Source organism: Rhipicephalus sanguineus, chromosome 2, assembly GCF_013339695.2.
Source record: "Rhipicephalus sanguineus isolate Rsan-2018 chromosome 2, BIME_Rsan_1.4, whole genome shotgun sequence".
In the NCBI taxonomy this organism is placed as follows: domain Eukaryota; kingdom Metazoa; phylum Arthropoda; class Arachnida; order Ixodida; family Ixodidae; genus Rhipicephalus; species Rhipicephalus sanguineus.
Window position 1 is genome coordinate 30,933,143 of NC_051177.1, and position 17,831 is coordinate 30,950,973.

Genomic DNA, 17,831 nt, shown 5'->3' on the forward strand with positions numbered 1-17,831 from the left:
TACATAAGCTTGTCAAGTGGCGAAACTCCCTATGTGCGATACAAACAAGCCAGCAAAAGCACCATGTGAAAACCCAACGCGAGACATACAGTGGTGTTGTGCAGCTGGCAAGAAAATGGTAAAGGAATGCTTCAGTTGCATATGACACTGACATGCTCAGATATGATTCCAATACTATTACGAACTCCAGGGGCGTAGCCAGAAATTTTTTTCGGGGGGGGGGGGGGTTCAACCATACTTTATGTATGTTTGTGCGTGCGTTTGTATGTGTGCGTGCCTATATACGCAAGCAAAACTGAAGAATTTCGGGGGGGGGGGTTTGAACCCCCCCAACCCCCCCCCCCCCCCCCTTGGCTACGCCCCTGGCGAACTCCACATGCTTGTTTGTGCCTGCAAATGCGAATCTGAGGTGCCACTGAAAGAAAAAAAGTCCCCTTGTCGACACTGCTTAGTAATGTCACATATTTCTATGACAAGCTGAAAAGAATTGGCACGATGTTGCATTTTTAATCACCTTGCCCGATTTTATCATATCAGAAATGTATTGGCTGCATTCTTTTGGCCCCGATGCTTTCTTCAGAGTAGTGTATGTCCCAGGGGCCTGCAGTTTGAACTTGGGGACATATGTATGTGTATGCTATGTATATTGTGGTATTTTGTTTCTGATGATGTGGAAGCTATAGGACATTAACATGGGACATATCAGGGGCATTTCCTGTGCCTTGTGATATTTTGTGTTTAACGATCTAAGTCAGACTGCTTGAAATAAATTATGCTGCATGTGGCTACCTTGGAACCCTCAGCAAAGAACGCTGCATGTTATCTCATAATTCTTTAAACTATGCATTGCCATAATTTCGGCCGCCGAGCTGATTTCACAGCGGCGGTCAACAGTTCTCGTATGCTGTAAGAATAAACGTATGGTGCGCTGTACCAATACTCCGGGTGCGTCTTTTTCTATTTTCCCGATCTCGGTAGTTTTCGAAACGGCCGCTCGTGGCAGCACGGTCGTTTTCGGTTGCGTTGGAAGGCGCCGGCGATGCGTTGTATCTAACGTGTCTGCTCGGGCAACAAAATTTACAAAACAATCTTGGAGGCACCTCTGGCCAGCGTGATTCCGTCAGCCACAACGTACCGTTTTAAATCGCCGTCGTCTCAACAATGGCCAAGGGCTCTCTGAAAAGCAGGCTCGACGGCAATTGCCTCGACTTGAGCCTGAACGAGCTCACCGAACCACCCGTGAAGGAACTCGTAAGTCGTTAACCTCACTCGGCGATTTTTAATGTTCTCGTGCACAGCGAAGATATCTCTGCTTGCATCTCAGCGATTTGGTGTAACCTATCGCGTGGCACTGTTCTGTGTTTACTACAAAGCGCTCGCTCGCCCGCGGCGCTTTACCGGCCGAGTGTGATATCGATTTACGTTATAATATCGTATTTTTTTCTTCCTCAGGCGGAACTACCGAAAGCTGTGAAGCTCGACTTATCATGCAACAAGATCGCCGTGCTTCCCGTAAGTAGGGACTCAACGTTACCGTCACCGGCAGATGACGAGGTTCAATGACATTTGCCCCCCGGCGAGCAACGTAGAGTGAGTGGCTTTTACCGCGCTGTTCACTTTTTCTTTTTATATCGCAGGATGCGTTCTGCGCCTTGACGCATCTCAAGGAGCTGGACTTAAGCAAAAACCAGCTGCGAGAACTGCCGACGAATTTTGGCCGCCTCAGCGCTCTACAGAAGCTTGACCTTTACGGCAACAACTTGACCACGCTGCCTTTGAGCATGTGCCGCTTGAAGGCTCTGCGCTGGCTCGACTTGAAGGGAAACCCGCTCGAACCCCGACTCAAGGCGGTCGCCGGAGACTGTCTCGACGAGAAACAGTGCCAACAGTGCGCCAAGAAGGTAAAATCACTGCTCTCGATCGAGTGCGCGGCGCACATGGCACCGCCACGCCCACATTTGTTTTGATGCGTCACGCCCATCTGGCGCTCGCACATGCCAACCGCCGCATGCTAGCCTTGTTGGGTGCACGACCTACTATACTCCTGACCTGCCCAGATGTCCCCTCTCCAGCGCCCACATTCTAGTTCATACCTCCTGCCGCTAGGGATGTAACCTACGAGCGTTGTGGCGCTAGTCAGCACCTGTTCGCTGACGTCAGCTTTAACGCTCGTGTTGATGTTTCGCCAGCGGAGAGCGCTCATATCGTGTAATTATTATTCATAAATGCAAAATACTTCGGAAATAAAAATACGGAAAGTGAATTAGAACTTTTTTTGCATTTGAAAGGACACAGCCGTCCTAGACTATGCAAGTCTACGGCTTCTCACGTTAGTCAACCAGTGCGCAGTAAATACTTAACCGCACAAAATAGCTTACTTGACTCTCGGTCTAAATTTGCAGAAACAGTCACATAATGCCGGCAGTTCGTCACATAATACAGGCGTTCTTACTCCAGCGCCGTCCAAACGGTCGCAGAGTAGCAGACGAACAGGTTATAGGAAGCGCCACCTACGGCGAGCGGTTGAACGAGAGCGAGGACGCGCGCTCCCATAGGAACCCCGATATCTGGGCAGGTCAGGAGTACAGTAGGTCGTGGTTGGGTGCTTGCCAGCTACGAAACCGCGTTATAGCGTTTAGAGTGCGCGCGCTTGTCTGTATTACATGCGCACTTAGAGGAAGCACCTCATTAATATTCAAGTTCATTGGAACTCATGATTAAAATAAACTTACTTAATCGATTACTTAACTTATCGACACCTTTATTAGGCACCATATAACAGACATGTTTCCCTTGTAAAGTAAAAGAGATGTGGGTATACCAGCTCACGTACTAATTAGGCATTTTCCATAACTGTGTTCGACCTTGTATGTTACACACCAAAGCCATCTGCATAGGTTGTTTAGCCAGTGCAGTAAAGCGTGAAACCGTGGGCTTTATTCCTGGCGGCGGCAAGTGCAGTTAGGTGATGGCAGGTTCCTAAAACGCTCGCGTACTAAGCTGTGGGTGCACGTTATAGAGAAAAGATTTTTTGACAAAGTTAAACTTTGGTTTAGGAATAAGTTCCGTTAATTTCTTCTCGTCTTCAAGGTTGTCGAGTACCTTCAGGCACAAGAATCGGAGCTGGAACGGGAGAAACAGAAGAGGCTCAGGGCCCAAAGAGGTGAGCCAGAGGCAAATTTTCATCTTCTGTAAAACTAAAGATCCTTGCAGCTTATCTAGGTGCCTGTGACTTTCTGTACCCTTAGCTGCTAATTAGTTAGTCTGCTTCAAATTTGCTTGATGCAAGTAATGGGTGCAGGCAGTGTATGAGCAAATCTTCATGGTGGAAAGCAGTTTGCCTCCTCGAAATTGTTTACGTAGAAGGAAGGCGAGCAGTTGGGGCCAGCCACCTGCATCCAAACTCTGGCTGCTCGTGTGGAGCCAATCTCCAAGAAATGATTTGCGTGTCATGTCAAATCTGGGCCTGCCAAAATTAATGGTTGACTTAACTACAGTGGAGCTCTCTTAAAACGACGGCACTCTCTTAAAAAGTGGGTAAAGCAATGTAAAGATTAAGATGTGAATAAAAGTAGGTTTCTAGTCAAGGCTGTTGCACATCTCATTTTCTTGCACTATGTTCTTATGCCATTTTTGTAATGTCACAAATCGGCTGGCCCAAACAAGGTCTCCTCATGATTGCATTGCTCTAAGTTTTAGGTCGAAAAAGTTACGAGAAAAGGGAGAGTGTTGTGGAGGCACATAACATCCTTGTGTTTCCCGTTCTTTTTTTATAACTCTTGCATTGTAAAACTGAGCACAACATAATAAATGAACATGCATCAGTTAGCCCCTTTCATTGCTTTAAGGGTTCCCTCTAACATCCTTCACTACAGCATATCATGAAGCATAATTTTATAATCAGCTCTTTTCAAGAAGTGAGACTCGTGCGTTCTCGTGCAGTATGTGGCACATTAGGATTTTTAAACCCGTGCCTAACCATGTCTTACAAGCACGATTCTGATGGCTTTTTGCGGGAGATCCTTTCAGTGTGTCGAACTGTGTTCAGAAAAGAAGCCCCTGCTGGGCTAATTTGGCCTTTAATTTCTCCTTCGGCTTTCTGCATTCGCACTTTCTTCTGTTGATGGAAAAGCTCAGTACAGAAGTGAACGAATGTATGACAGTAATGCTGAAGGTGTTGATGTTTTCAGAGCAAGAGGCGTTGAGGAAAGCGGAAGAAGAAAAAGAAGCAGAACGCCAGAGGAAAGAGAAAAAGGCTGAACGCGAAAAGAAGAAAGCAGAACAGCGGCAGAAGAAAGAACAGCAGTTCAAGCAGAAACAGGAGCTGTTGAAGGAGATGGAAGTGGCCCAGGGGAAGCTCAAGCAGACAAAGAAAGGCAAGTGCTGCATTGAAGGGTGTGCTTTATAATACTTCTAACGGACAACACTGTTCTGAAACACGATGAAAGAAGACGTGAATGGATGCTGAGCTTGTGACACTGTAATACAGGATTGCAGCACTTGGTTGCCACTTTCTTCATTTGCAAGTGTCAGTGTGCCACATGTCAATACTGCTGCCATTGTCTTACTAAATGGATAGCTTTGCATCGTACCTTTCATTTTGATGCTAATCTGCCAACCTAAGTTCATCCTTTAGTACTCCAACAAGATAATTCACAGCACCTGTCTGCTCATTATGTCGCGATTCGGCCTAAATACATTGAGTATGTATTTCAACTTGGACCAACTGGCTTCTAGATTCTGTCAAGAGTGTAAAAGCAAAAAAAAAAAAAAAAAAGACTTGACATCTGTTTGGTGTCAAAACATTTGCTGCCACTTGAGAGCTAGTACTACTGTCAACTACTTCAGTCCTTAATATGCCGAGGTTGATTGACCTGCAGTGGTTGCAGTCGGATAGGGATAACATCTAAAAATACCTTGTGTGCATATATTTTGGTGAAAACTAAATTAAGAACACCCGACATTGCCTCCCAATGCAATGTGCTTTAAGGGGGGACGCGGCTTTCGTATCGCGAAAAATGGTAAAAAAATCGATTTTTTGAAAATCACATTTTCAGTTTCTGTAGCCCTTTTTATATCCGATTCCAAAATATCTTCACCGAAAACCGCGTAGAAGTGCTATAAAAAAATTGTTGTGCCTACCGAGGTGGCGAAAATTATTGGGGAAATCGCAAAAAAACACTGATTTTCAAAAAATCATAGCTCCACAACGACGCCATCGGGCGCCGATATCTTGGGCTCATCGGAAAGCGCATTTCTCCGTCTTCAAATTCCCCGCCGCAGCTGGCTCCTCCCTTCGAAAACAAGCGCACAAAAAGCAAATGTTTGAAGGTCGTTTCGAGCCCTCCGATTGGCCGCGTCCGCCATGTTGCCCCAGCGCGCCTCGCCATTGGTCCGATGCTCGCTCCGGGAGATCGTCGTCTGCAGCTCGTGCGTCTCGATCTCACGGCTGTCGAAAGTCGCGCTACTTCGTTGCGTGTTCGCAATCGCTCTGTGTTCATGGCTCGACGATAACTTTGAACAAGAACTACGTTTTAGTTTGGAGCTACTAGCGGAAGCTCGGTGGGATTACGATGGCGCGCCGCACTCGTAGCGAACATCGCAAACGCGCGTCTCGGACCGACTTTCTAGCGTTGACTCGTCGGATCCGTGGTTGGAGGTTCTGCTTATGCGCACTTCGGACGTCGTGACGAAGATGATCGCAGGACGACTCTTTGTACTCGCGACCACGCCTTACGAACTTTGAAACATCGGGCACCGCGGCCGGCGCGTCTACTGCTCGGAGTCGTCACTAGGCCTAACTCCGCTCACGGCGTCGGCACGCGAGACGAACCTCGAACTTTGCGGGCAACAGCAACGCGTTAGCGGACTCGCGGCAGTGTGCTTCTTCGCAAGGAACGAAGCGCTTCCCCCGCCGGCTTCTCGGTACAGCGGATGGTCATTTTACGCATCGGCAACGGACCCCACGGCCAAGCTCGTCGCGCAGCGGGCGCGCGTCGGCGTCCCGCAATGCGAGGCCAAACACGTTGCGCGCGCGCCTATTTTTCGTCGCCGCACCTAGGCATATTGCGCATCGTCACCGAATGCCGCCACCCAGCACATCGCGTGCTGACTTCCCGGACTATGCGGCCGAGCACTTAGAGGTGAAATAAAGCACTGTTGATGCAATTTAGGCGCGCTTGGAGCCGTGCGTGGTATCGCCGTAAGCGCTCATGGATCATCTGAAAAAATAAAAGCCTCGCAGAAAACCGTGTCCGCGACCGGGTGAATGATGAAGCGCATCGCAGGCGAGGTTTACAAATTACCTTGACGAGTGAAACAGGGAGATGAATTCATATCTGCCCAGTTCGCGTCTTGAATAAACTGCTAAGGAATTCCTATTCCACCAATGTCTTGGCCATAACTGCCTGTTATTTAGGAGGAAGTGATAGGTTGTCATGATGAGAGCCGCTTTTAGTATCCTATAAAAATGATTCAATGATGAATTGCAATCAAGACTGTTAATTATGTTAATGAGAGCATGAATACAAGAAAGCTGGCAAATCATCATAGTACATGACCTACTTGAATTACAATATCTTGTTTTTTGTCATGTCTATTACACCACTTCATAACTTCGTTTAAAATTCATGCTACATGTTCTTTGTATATCAGAAAAGGATTTTAAGAAAAAAGAAAGAAAACAAAGGCACAACCGATGAAAGGCCACATGTGCAGGAGGTCCAACCTTATAAAACACCTTAAAGATCACAACCTTCTTGTGTTTTGGAGAAGGAAGGCACTTCAAACTAAAGACAGGGCACTCAAGAAAGTGCACATTACGAAGGACTCAAAAGATTACGACCCCAGTGCTTTTTGATGAAGTAATATCGTTGGTACAACTTTAAAAGCCGTTTTCTCAAAACGACTTTTCTTGCTTCCTGCTTCGCTTGTTCCGCTGATTTCTGACTGACCGCTGGGTCTATTTCAGTTCTGTTTTTTGTTCTATATTCCTTGAAGCACAGTTCAGGGCGTGACATTCTTGCTTTTTCAGTATGGCGTTTTGATAATTAGCTATTTGACGAGTTGCACAAAGCCTCGATGCCTGTTGCGCAGTCACCTCATGAAAAAGGAAAACTAAAAAAAATTTTGTTGCAAATAAAAAAATCTAAGAATGTCACACCCGCAATCAGACATCTTAGAATGCATAGCACTTTGAACGAGTTTCCTATCGCATTTTTTAAGCGAGTCAGACTCGGAACAAGAGCAGAAGGTGAAATATATTGTAAATCAAAAAGTTGTACAGATATATTCATGAAATTTCTACAGTAGCATTAAAACAACATTTCAAATAAGTGTGCCAATTTTCATCAAAATCCATGAAGAAATAAGAAAGTTGGTATCGAAAGCCACGTCCCCCCTTAAAATTACATTGTGATATTGGCATGCAGAACCCCAGGATTCCATCAATTTTGTAGATCTACATTTGTGTGTGAAGTCTTGTTTGTTGCCAAGCTCTTCGTTGCTAAGCTTTTATTCTCTAGTTTCACGTTTTTATTTTTCTCTTTTGTTTCCTCCTTTCCCTCTCTCTTTTTGTGCTGAGAACATGAACAACCTGTACCTGGAAATTTGTTCCTAGCCTTTGCATGTTATCGCACTTACTTCAGACCACCTGTGTGAGGTTTGACGGGCAAGCAGAGCAATTCTGACTTTCTCAATTCTGTTGCAGATGGAAAACCAGGCGTGAAACTGGCACCTGGCCATAGCAAGCGCGGAGGTAAGCGTGTATGACTTTCAGGTTATCCTTTCAGCTTAAATTAATTAATTTGATTTTAGTTAATGTGCCAAAATGGCTGCCCAGCGATTTTTCACTTTGCGGTGCGAAATAAGTTGGCTTGCATCCTTGCTCTCTTGTTTTCTGGTACTATTAATCGTTGAATGTGGAGGAGCAACCTCGCAGACAACTTGTTGCTGTGTTTTCTGATTTCTTCATTTGCGATGATAAGGGTGCAATTAATTGTGTCAGTGTTGAAAGATTTTAGTAACATAAGACAGGAAAAATGTGGGGCACCTGTCTACCACTGCTAAAGCAGCAACACATGCGCTTGGCGAAAATGTGCAGAACAGAAAGCAAGCTTGTGGAAACACCTTCTCAAACAATCTCAATGTTCGGGTAGTGAAGCTACAAATGTATGTTACGCAGTATTGTGAAAACGAAAAATTGTCATCCAATTGTTCCCAGCACAAGGCTACGATGAAACCCGTACAGGTTTCTCAAAAAGGAAGTGTCTTGGTTGAGAGCAAAAATTTGTGCAGATCCAGGGTTCGAACTCGGGAACAATGCCTTTTTGGGCCAGTCACTCTACCTTGTGAGTAACCAGGAGTCTAGCAGATTGCAGTGTGAGTGCTGTGCCCTCCACCTTGCAGGCTTCCTCACAACCGATGTGCGGTTATGCAGTATCATACTCGGCAACATTCAATACATTAGAACCCATCTAATACATTTTTCATTGGACCATGTAAAAAAACCATGCAGTAGCTAGAACACGTGTAATGTGAAAACGCTGTTAAAATCTACAAAAAAGTGCTGCCAAGTAGCAGACAGACGCATTGCACACAGCTCTACCTCGGAAGAGTTCATTCACCAGTTTAAGGCTTAAAGAAGTCCTTAATGGAAGTCTGGCATTGGCTTTGTGCCTCTGCCAGAACGAGACTCCATTCGAGCACTTGGATGGCCTCGTGGCAGTCCACATTTCCAGGTTCATTCATGTATAGCATATCTAGCGCAGTGACTGTTCGTGACATATCAGGCAGGAATGATGTGTGAAAAGGTTATTTGAAAAAGTCACATGGCCTCTTATACATACTCCTTAGACAACTCATAGGCAAAAGCTACTATCTTCTTTTTCTCCTCAGTCTATTGTATTGAATTATTGTCAGGTCTCGCCAAATCTCACAAAGCCCCTTGACTCACGGGACATATAAGGCTTTCACCTTAATACATAGGTGTCTGCAGATTCTTTGCTGAGACCGGACACCAAAGATGTTCTATGTGGGAAAACTTATAAATGAGGAACGTCTAAGCAGGATCCTACTGTGTCAGTGGATAGCCTGCATTTGTCTTGTGGCTACGTTTCTAGCGGCTAATCTTTGCAACCACGTGTGCACTATAGTCTGCGTGCGACTGTTAAACTGTGCCGAGACCTGTTTCCATGCCCTTGCCTTTTCAGGGTGCTTCTCCATGCTGATGACGCTGGTGTTCACCCTTCTCCTCGTGGCGGTGTCCCTGTTCAGTGCGGTAGTGGTGCATTCCTTTTACAAGCACAAGTATCCAATCACGTGGCCTTACGTGCAAGACGTTGCGCACCAGCATTGGCGAACGGTGCAGGTCTACGCACTCCAGGGCTGGAACTTGGCTAGCGTGCAAGTGCAGTCATGGACCAAAGAGATTGTCCGCGTGGTCCAGGTTGCGGTGAAGGCCAAGAAGTGATGATGATGTGGTTCCTCCCACTTGTGCGTTTCGTCAATACATTCACTCTTTTTTTTTTTTTCCTTATAAAAGAAAAGGCTATCTGCTACAGCAGCCCAGTGCCTAATGCATTGCGCAGCTGCACTCAAGGTCACAGGTTTGATCCTGGCCACGGCGGCTGCAGTTTAATGGAGGCAAAATGCAGAAACACTTGTGTGCTTAAAAGTACTTCTTGTGGGGCTAGTTGTTGAAACATAGCTATAAAATAGGCCCTAGTTCTGCCTCTTGCATTTTGTGTTTGTCTTAAACAGGCCCTGCAACACTTTTCTGAGTAGCCATGTTATGGCTTCATTAAAGGAGCTTATTTCCTCACGAATCATCACCGTAAAAATTTTTAGAATCCGTCCAGTACGAGCGGAGTTAGAAAAATTTGTTGCATGCTGTGATTGCTTTCTCTCTTCTCTCGTCCTGACGAAAGCGCTGGAAGCTAAGCAGGGAGGGGTGGCACGGGGGAAGAAGGTATGTCACGCGCGCCTCGTGACCTTGAGGATTTTTTTTTCTTCGAATGCGTGGTGTACTTTCAGTGCAATCGCGCAGGCAAGTGACGGCCTCCCGGCGGCTGCAGTAACTACCAAACGCGCCATGTTCAAATCAGCCAATAGTGTGGCCATTGGCAGTGATGCCGTAAGCATCATTTTTGTCAAGAAAAGAGCAAGCGCTTTTTAGCTGACTTTGAGAATTTATTGTAAATCCCAGGCCGCGTGCTACACTATAATGTTTGGCTTGTGTGTTCTTGGGAGCATCGGCTACCGATCGGCAGCGTTTTCTGACCATGCTGAAAGCGTGTTTCAGGGCCCCTTCAATAAGCACCCCTTATTTTATACTTGTGTACTTAGATTTATGTTCATGTTAAAGAACTACAGGTGGTCAAAATTAATCCAGGGTCCCCTGTAACAGTAGACCTCATATTCGTATTGTGGTAATGCCACACAACACCTCGGATTTTAAGGTTATAAAAAGATTTTAAGGATGCTGTTAGGTGCGTGCAAATATTCAGAATTTCAAGTGTGAATCCGATATCGTTTTGAGCCGATGTATTGAACTTAAAAGCGTAACTTTTGTTTTTCTTCATATTTCTTTATATTTGCTTAGGTACTCTTGCAGATGAAAAATATTGGTATTTGAAGGCTGCACTTTCTTAATATACACAAATCAATTAAAATATTTTTTTTATTTTGTGTACACGACTTAGTTTTATCATTATTAAGAAAGGTGCTGTGCAAAAGAAACATGGACGAGAAGAGGACGAGCACGGGCGCAGGCTCACGACTGAATTTTATTCAGAAAAAACATGTATTTATATCATACAAACTGTAAATTCATCTCTGTGCATGTGAGAAACCTGCTTTCATAGCGATACAATCTGAGTGACGTATCACTGACACAAACTTCTCTCTTTTTTGTAATGAAAAAAGCCTCGGCAAGTTCACGTGCCAGCTGGTCACGATTGCATCTCAAAATTTTTGTTCTTGCCAGTTCTCATCCATGTTTCTTTTGCACGTCACCTTGCTTAATTATGTGCGACTGACTCGCCCAACATTATGCATGGCCCCGTAGTTCTTAAGTCCAAAAGCTACGTAAGGCATCTAGCCTTTGGAGAGAGTCTCCTGGCACAGGAATACTTCAGGTGCAGTTCTTAATTAAGGATATCTATTCACAGCAGAGGCAGAGGCAGCCGAGCTGGTAATGATGTAGATACTTTTGGAAAATCCTGAAAGTGTATGTGTACACTGTGCCACAAAAGGATTTTAGAGTAGCAAATAGCCAATAAGTTAATTTCACTGGCTGTAGTTTAATGGTAATGCAGAATGATACTGGCTGCAGTTTAATGGTAATGCAGAACGATACAGACAGCATGTTTGAATTACAGGTAAGGAGCCACTTGCTCAACGAGTTCACATATTCTCATGAGCCTCTTGCTTCAAAAGCTTCGGTGGCTTCAAAAGCTTCGGTGGTCAGGTATCTTTTGATACCTATATAAGGACAAGCCAGTCTCCAGCCCATATCGCAAGGCGTCAACTCTTTATTTCAAGCCTTTGCCTTCATAGGCGTGTGCAAGACCCTTCATTAGGAAGGAGAGGGGGGCACCATAGCCTGACAGCATCGCCCTTTGCAAAATTAAGACTGCTAAAAGCTCGCTTACATGAACGAGAAAGCTGAAAGCTCGCTTACATGAATTGCATGATAAATTGATTTCGAGCAAAGCATGGATTTCAACCTTTCTTTACTGCACTCGCAATGCTGTATGCTGGAACTTCAGCCAAGTGTTTTCTTAAGTTGTTTGTATCTAATGCAGTCGTACACACAGTCAGCATTTTGGCAATATTTATCGGTCCTTGGCCCATCGTAACCTAGCAGGTTGGGTGCCACACTGCTAAGTTTGAGGATGAGAATTTGATTTCCGGCCACGGTAACCACATTTTGACAGAGGCACCATGCACAAACGCCCACGTACTTTGAACTCCAGGTAGTAAAAATTAATCTGGAATTCCCCACGACAACGTATCTCATAATCATATCTGTGATTTATGCTTTGGCACATAAGACCCCAGAAATTAAGAATTATGATTTATTCGTCGCTACTTCAACAGAGGTATGCGAGCTCCCTTGTGCTGCTCGCAGTGTAATGTAAAATAAGGCGTTTAGGAGTAGCACTGGTTTATAAAACAGGGGAACAGTTAAAACAAGTTACGTGCTAATGGCGGAACCAGCCTAAGCGCCGAGACAACCAAACGTCTCCTTCTTTTCCACCTGAGTGGTACCCTCTGCCTTTCCGAGTAGCACTCATCTTCTTCACTACATTTTCTTCCTCTCCGGAAAAGAGCCATCCTGGCGACTTAGGGGCAGGAGACGACAGAGGGGTCGTAATACGGTTTCAGGCGGTCTATGTGAACAGTCTCACGTCCACGGCGTCGTTGATCAGAGGACTGCGCAAGCGGCTCCACTACGTAATTCACAGGTGATGTTTGTTTGACCACACGGTAAGGGCCGTGATACTTGGAGAGAAGTTTCGTTGACAGACCAGGGCTGGCTGATGGGATCCAAAGCCATACAAGTTGATCAGGGGCATAAGAGGCCGGAGGCGTCGAGCTATCGCGATGGTGTTTCTGGCGTTGCTGGTCAGCAGTAGTGAGGGAGCGGGCAAGCTGGCGACACTCTTCCGCGTATTTAGCAGCTTGTGACACCGTCGTCGACTCAGCCACATCAGGGCGGTAAGGGAGGATGGTGTCTAGCGTGCAGGAGGGCTCGCGTCCGTAAAGGAGGAAGTATGGAGAGAATCCAGTGGTTGTCTGTGCTGCAGTATTATGCGCGTACGTCACAAAAGTGAGAACACGGTCCCAGTTGGAGTGGTCGGAAGCGACGTACATTGACAGCATATCCCCTAATGTTCGGTTGAATCGTTCTGTCATGCCGTTTGTTTGAGGGTGGTACGCGGTGGTGGTCCGATGAATGACACGGCATTCCTTTAGAAGTGATTCGACTGCGTCCGACAAAAACACGCGTCCTCGGTCGCTGAGCAGCTCACGCGGTGCACCATGACGTAGAATGATTCGATGCAATAGGAAAGAACCGACGTCACTTGCCGATGCAGATGGCAACGGTGAAGTTTCTGCATACCGCGTAAGGTGATCAATGGCGACGATTATCCAGCGATTTCCAGCAGGTGTGATTGGAAGAGGTCCGTAGAGATCTATACCAACACGGTCGAATGGTCTGGCAGGACAAGGCAAGGGCTGTAGTGGAGCTGGAGAACGGGAAGCTGGATTCTTCCGGCGCTGGCAAGCAATACAGGAACGGACGTAGCGGCGAACGAACCGATACATTCCGCGCCAGTAAAAGCGTTGTGATAGGCGGGTGTAAGTTTTTAACACTCCCGCATGCGCGCAATGTGGGTCGGCGTGAAAGGAGGCGCATATGTCCGAGCGGAGATGTGTGGGAATAACCAGGAGCCATCGGCGTCCTTCAGGGAGATAATTTCGTCGGTATAGCAAACCATCCCGGATAACGAAGTGCTGTATTTGACGGCGCATACCTCTAGGGATGGGTTGTGAGGGAGGCCGACGCAACAAGTTAAGAATTGAAGCAACCCAGGGATCCTTCCTTTGCTCCAGAAACATGTCGTTGACACCAAGTGCAGATACGTCGTGTGTAGGCGGAGGCGGCGACTCGTCACTAGATGGTAGGGGTGATCGGGACAGAGCATCTGCGTCGGAATGTCTTCGGCCAGATCGGTAAATGACGTGAATGTCGTACTCCTGGAGCCGGAGTGCCCAACGGGCGAGCCGGCCGGAAGGATCTTTTAAAGAGGAAAGCCAACATAATGCATGGTGGTCTGTAACCACGCTAAATGGGCGCCCGTAAAGATAGGGTCGGAATTTGCCTATTGCCCATATAATGGCCAGACACTCTTTTTCTGTAACGGAATAGTTGGCTTCCGCTTTTGTGAGCGCACGGCTGGCGTAGGAGACGACGTACTCATCAAATCCAGGCTTACGCTGGGCGAGCACAGCACCGAGACCGATACCGCTAGCGTCCGTGTGGATTTCTGTCGGAGCAAGTGGATCAAAATGTCGCAGTATTGGAGGTGATGTAAGAAGGTGACGGAGTGTGGCAAATGCATCATCACACGCCGATGACCATCCCGAAAGATCGCGGTTGCCGCGAAGAAGTTCAGTCAAGGGCGATATGATGGAGGCAAAGTTGCGGATAAAACGACGAAAATAGGAACATAGGCCGAGGAAGCTGCGAAGTTCTTTCATCGTCTTTGGCTTAGGGAACTCGGCAACGGCACGAAGTTTCGTCGGATCCAGACGAACACCATCTCTAGAGACGACATGGCCCAAAATTAGGAGTTGTCGGGCGCCAAAGCAGCACTTCTTTAAATTGAGCTGTAGACCGGCGGAACTGAGGCAAGTGAGCACGGCTTCGAGGCGCTGAAGATGTGTCGAAAAGTCACGGGAAAATATGACAATGTCGTCTAAATAGCACAGGCAGGTTTGCCATTTCAGGCCACGGAGGATGTTGTCGATCATGCGCTCGAAGGTGGCAGGCGCATTGCATAGCCCGAATGGCATGACGTTAAATTCGTATAAACCATCGGGGGTAACGAAAGCCGTTTTTGGGCGATCAGCCTCGGCCATCGGAACCTGCCAATAACCGGAGCGCAGGTCTAGCGACGAGAAGAACTCGGCGCCTTGTAAGCAGTCGAGCGCATCGTCTATGCGAGGTAACGGGTAAACATCTTTGCGTGTGATCTTGTTCAACCGGCGGTAGTCGACGCAAAATCTTATTGAGCCATCTTTTTTCTTTACTAAAACAACCGGCGAGGCCCATGGGCTGTTAGAGGGCTCAATAACGCCGCGCTTCAGCATGTCGTCAACTTGTTCTGCGATGACACGGCGTTCAGATGCCGACACACGATACGGACGCTGACGTAAAGGTGCGTGAATGCCAGTGTCGATTTGATGACATACAGTGGAAGCACGGCCCAAAGTTGGTTGCTGGTGGTCGAAGCTTGTGCGGAAGCGCTCGAGGAGGGCGATGATGTCGGCGCGCTGCTGGGCCGTAAGGTTGCTGTCGATGCATCGCGAAAGTGCTTCGGTGAACGATGGCTGAGAGGGTAACATGGAGCAATCAACGGCGTCGATATGAAGCGGGTTCGAGTGATCAGGAACATGTGCACACAAGGGATCAATGTCATCTGCAAGGCCTAGCCACTCTCCGCGCAGTAATTTGGAAGGCGAGGGAAACGGATTAGAGACATAAATTGCGCTTGATCCATCGTGAATAGTGAGAACGGCGAAAGGAATCAGGAAGCACTTGCGCCGGACAGCGGTTTCAGAAGGCGTAAAAAGAACAGGTGAGCCAGTAGAGATGTCGCAGGAAAGCGGTACTAGCGCGGATGAGAAAGGGGGTATCGGTGTGTCGGCAGCCACAAAAACTTTTGCAGGTGAAGGTGGCGAGTCGACCGCAGCAGATGCACACAACGGCGAGAACTCGACTTCGGCACGGGCGCAGTCGATGACAGCATGATGAGTGCAGAGAAAGTCCCAGCCCAGTATAATGTCGTGGGAACACGTCGGCAACACAACAAACTCGACGGCATAAATAACGTCTGCAATCGCAACGCGTGCCGTGCACGCAGCGAGAGGGCGAATTTGTTGCTCACTTGCAGTGCTCAAAACGAAGTCGTGAAGAGGAGTCGTTACTTTCTTGAGTCTGCAGCAAAGTTTCTCATTCATTACAGACACTGCGGCGCCAGTGTCAACCAGTGCTAAAACAGGGACACCTTCAACGGAGACAGCAACGACATTAGACGGCGAAAAACAAGGTCTTGTAGAGTTCGAAAGCTGCGCAGTTCTTGCCTCCGGAACTGCGGCTTCTAGTTTTCCTCAGGGACAGAAGGAGGGCGTCGTAGCATAGGGGAAAGGGAACGGCGCCGAGGTGAAGGCGACCGGCGTCTGTTGAAGTTCTGGCGAGTCGAAAATGTGTCCATGGCGGCAGGCGGGCCAGATGGAGCAGTCTGAGGTCTCGGCGGGAAATCGTAACTGTTTGGCCGCATGTCGTCACGTAGGAGAAACTCACGCCGTCGGCAAAATCGTGCTACGTGGCCCGCAAAACCACAGGCGTAGCATATTGGGCGGTTGTCTGGAGTGCGCCATGGGTTTTGAAGGCGTGATGGTGTTGGTCGGGAGAACGGACGGGCAGCGTGATGCACAGGTTCAGGCGGTGCGGCAAAGGTGCGCGCGGGAACGTAGGAGTTCGCGACAGGCAAACGTCGGGGTGCGGTCAGTGCTTCAGCATAGGTCAGCGGAGCAGCCACTGGTGGTACATGGGCTGCGGGCAGCACCTCGGATACTTGCTCCTGAACGACACGCTGTATCGATGGCGGCAAAGTAGATGGGGCAGCTTCAAAGGTGTAAGGTACAAGAGACAGCTGGCGCGCGACCTCCTCGCGTACAAACTGCTTGATCTCAAGGAGCAAGGCAGAATGGTCTTCCGCAATGCCAGCCGACGTTAAAGCGGAGATCGTTGCACATGACGCACTCGCGCGACGAGTGGATTCACGCTGTTTCCAGAGCTCGTCATAGCTCTGACAAAGTTGGATTACGTCAGAGACCGTTTGCGGGTTCTTGGCGACAAGCATCTGAAATGCGTCGTCACTCACACCTTTCAAAATGTGTTTGATCTTCTCGGCTTCCGTCATGGCCGAGTTGACACGCCGGCAAAGGTCGACCACATCTTCGATGTAGCTGGTGTAATTTTCACCATTTTGCTGAGCTCGAGCGCGCAAGCGCTGTTCGGCACGTAGCTTGCGAAGCGCTGGACGGCCGAACAGATCCGCGAACGCCGTTCTGAAGGCCGACCAGGTGGGAAGGTCCCGCTCGTGATTACGGTACCACAGACTGGCGACGTCGGTTAAATAAAACTGGACGACGGTAAGCTTATGCGCATCGTCCCATTTGTTGTGCTTGCTCACCCGGTCGTACTCGTCAAGCCAATCTTCCACGTCCTTGTCATCGGTACCGCTGAAGGAAGGTGGGTCGCGTTGCCGAATGGGGCCGGAACAGACAACAGGCGGAGTAGTTGAAGCCGAGGCGGCTACCTGCTGACCTTCGTCCGTGGACATGGTAGAAACCGGAGGCAACGTACGGTTTCGAAGTTCCAGGATTATGGAGTACCCAGCACCTCCACCAGTTAAAATAAGGCGTTTAGGAGTAGCACTGGTTTATAAAACAGGGGAACAGTTAAAACAAGTTACGTGCTAATGGCGGAACCAGCCTAAGCGCCGAGACAACCAAACGTCTCCTTCTTTTCCACCTGAGTGGTACCCTCTGCCTTTCCGAGTAGCACTCATCTTCTTCACTACAAATGTAACAAGATAGAAGTTGTGTCCCCCCTCGATGCATTAGGTAAAGGCTATGGCCCCACTTCACAGTGTGTACATCTATGCTAGCCTTGCAGTAGCACGGCAACAGTCTCTGTGTACTTTGAGTGCCAAAACTTGACGGAATAGGCCTAAAATCAAAGTGTGTTGTCTTGTGAACTTATCAACTGCACGCATTCTGTGGTGGTCTGTGCAGTCATCGATGTCCCTTTTATTACAAAAGGGCCCAAACACAACTATTAAAACCTATTGTGAACATACACACTCAGAGTGTAGAACTTTGTGCCATTGACTTTTGGCATGCATAGTGCTTCAGTTTGCTGGATACTGTCATGGCAGTGCCACAGGCTTAGGAGTTTGGTCCTTGATGCGACACGGCCATCGGGATATGGGAGCTGTCATTAGATAAGTACATAAACCTGGATCAAGATTGCA

The 17,831-nt window shown here is 47.7% G+C and overlaps 2 protein-coding genes across 2 annotated transcripts in view; one reads left to right on the plus strand and one right to left on the minus strand.

Moving 5' to 3' along the window:
* The window catches only part of LOC119382646 (cyclic pyranopterin monophosphate synthase), a 227,438-nt gene that overhangs the window by 17,249 nt on the left and 192,358 nt on the right, over positions 1–17,831 (minus strand). The window lies entirely within an intron of this gene.
* LOC119382650 (leucine-rich repeat-containing protein 59) lies at positions 999–10,686 on the plus strand. The gene is made up of 7 exons (XM_037650449.2): positions 999–1,251; positions 1,453–1,512; positions 1,638–1,901; positions 3,091–3,163; positions 4,191–4,376; positions 7,709–7,756; positions 9,210–10,686. The coding sequence occupies exons 1-7, from the start codon at positions 1,162–1,164 to the stop codon at positions 9,467–9,469; spliced, it is 981 nt and encodes a 326-aa protein (XP_037506377.1). The 5' UTR covers positions 999–1,161; the 3' UTR covers positions 9,470–10,686.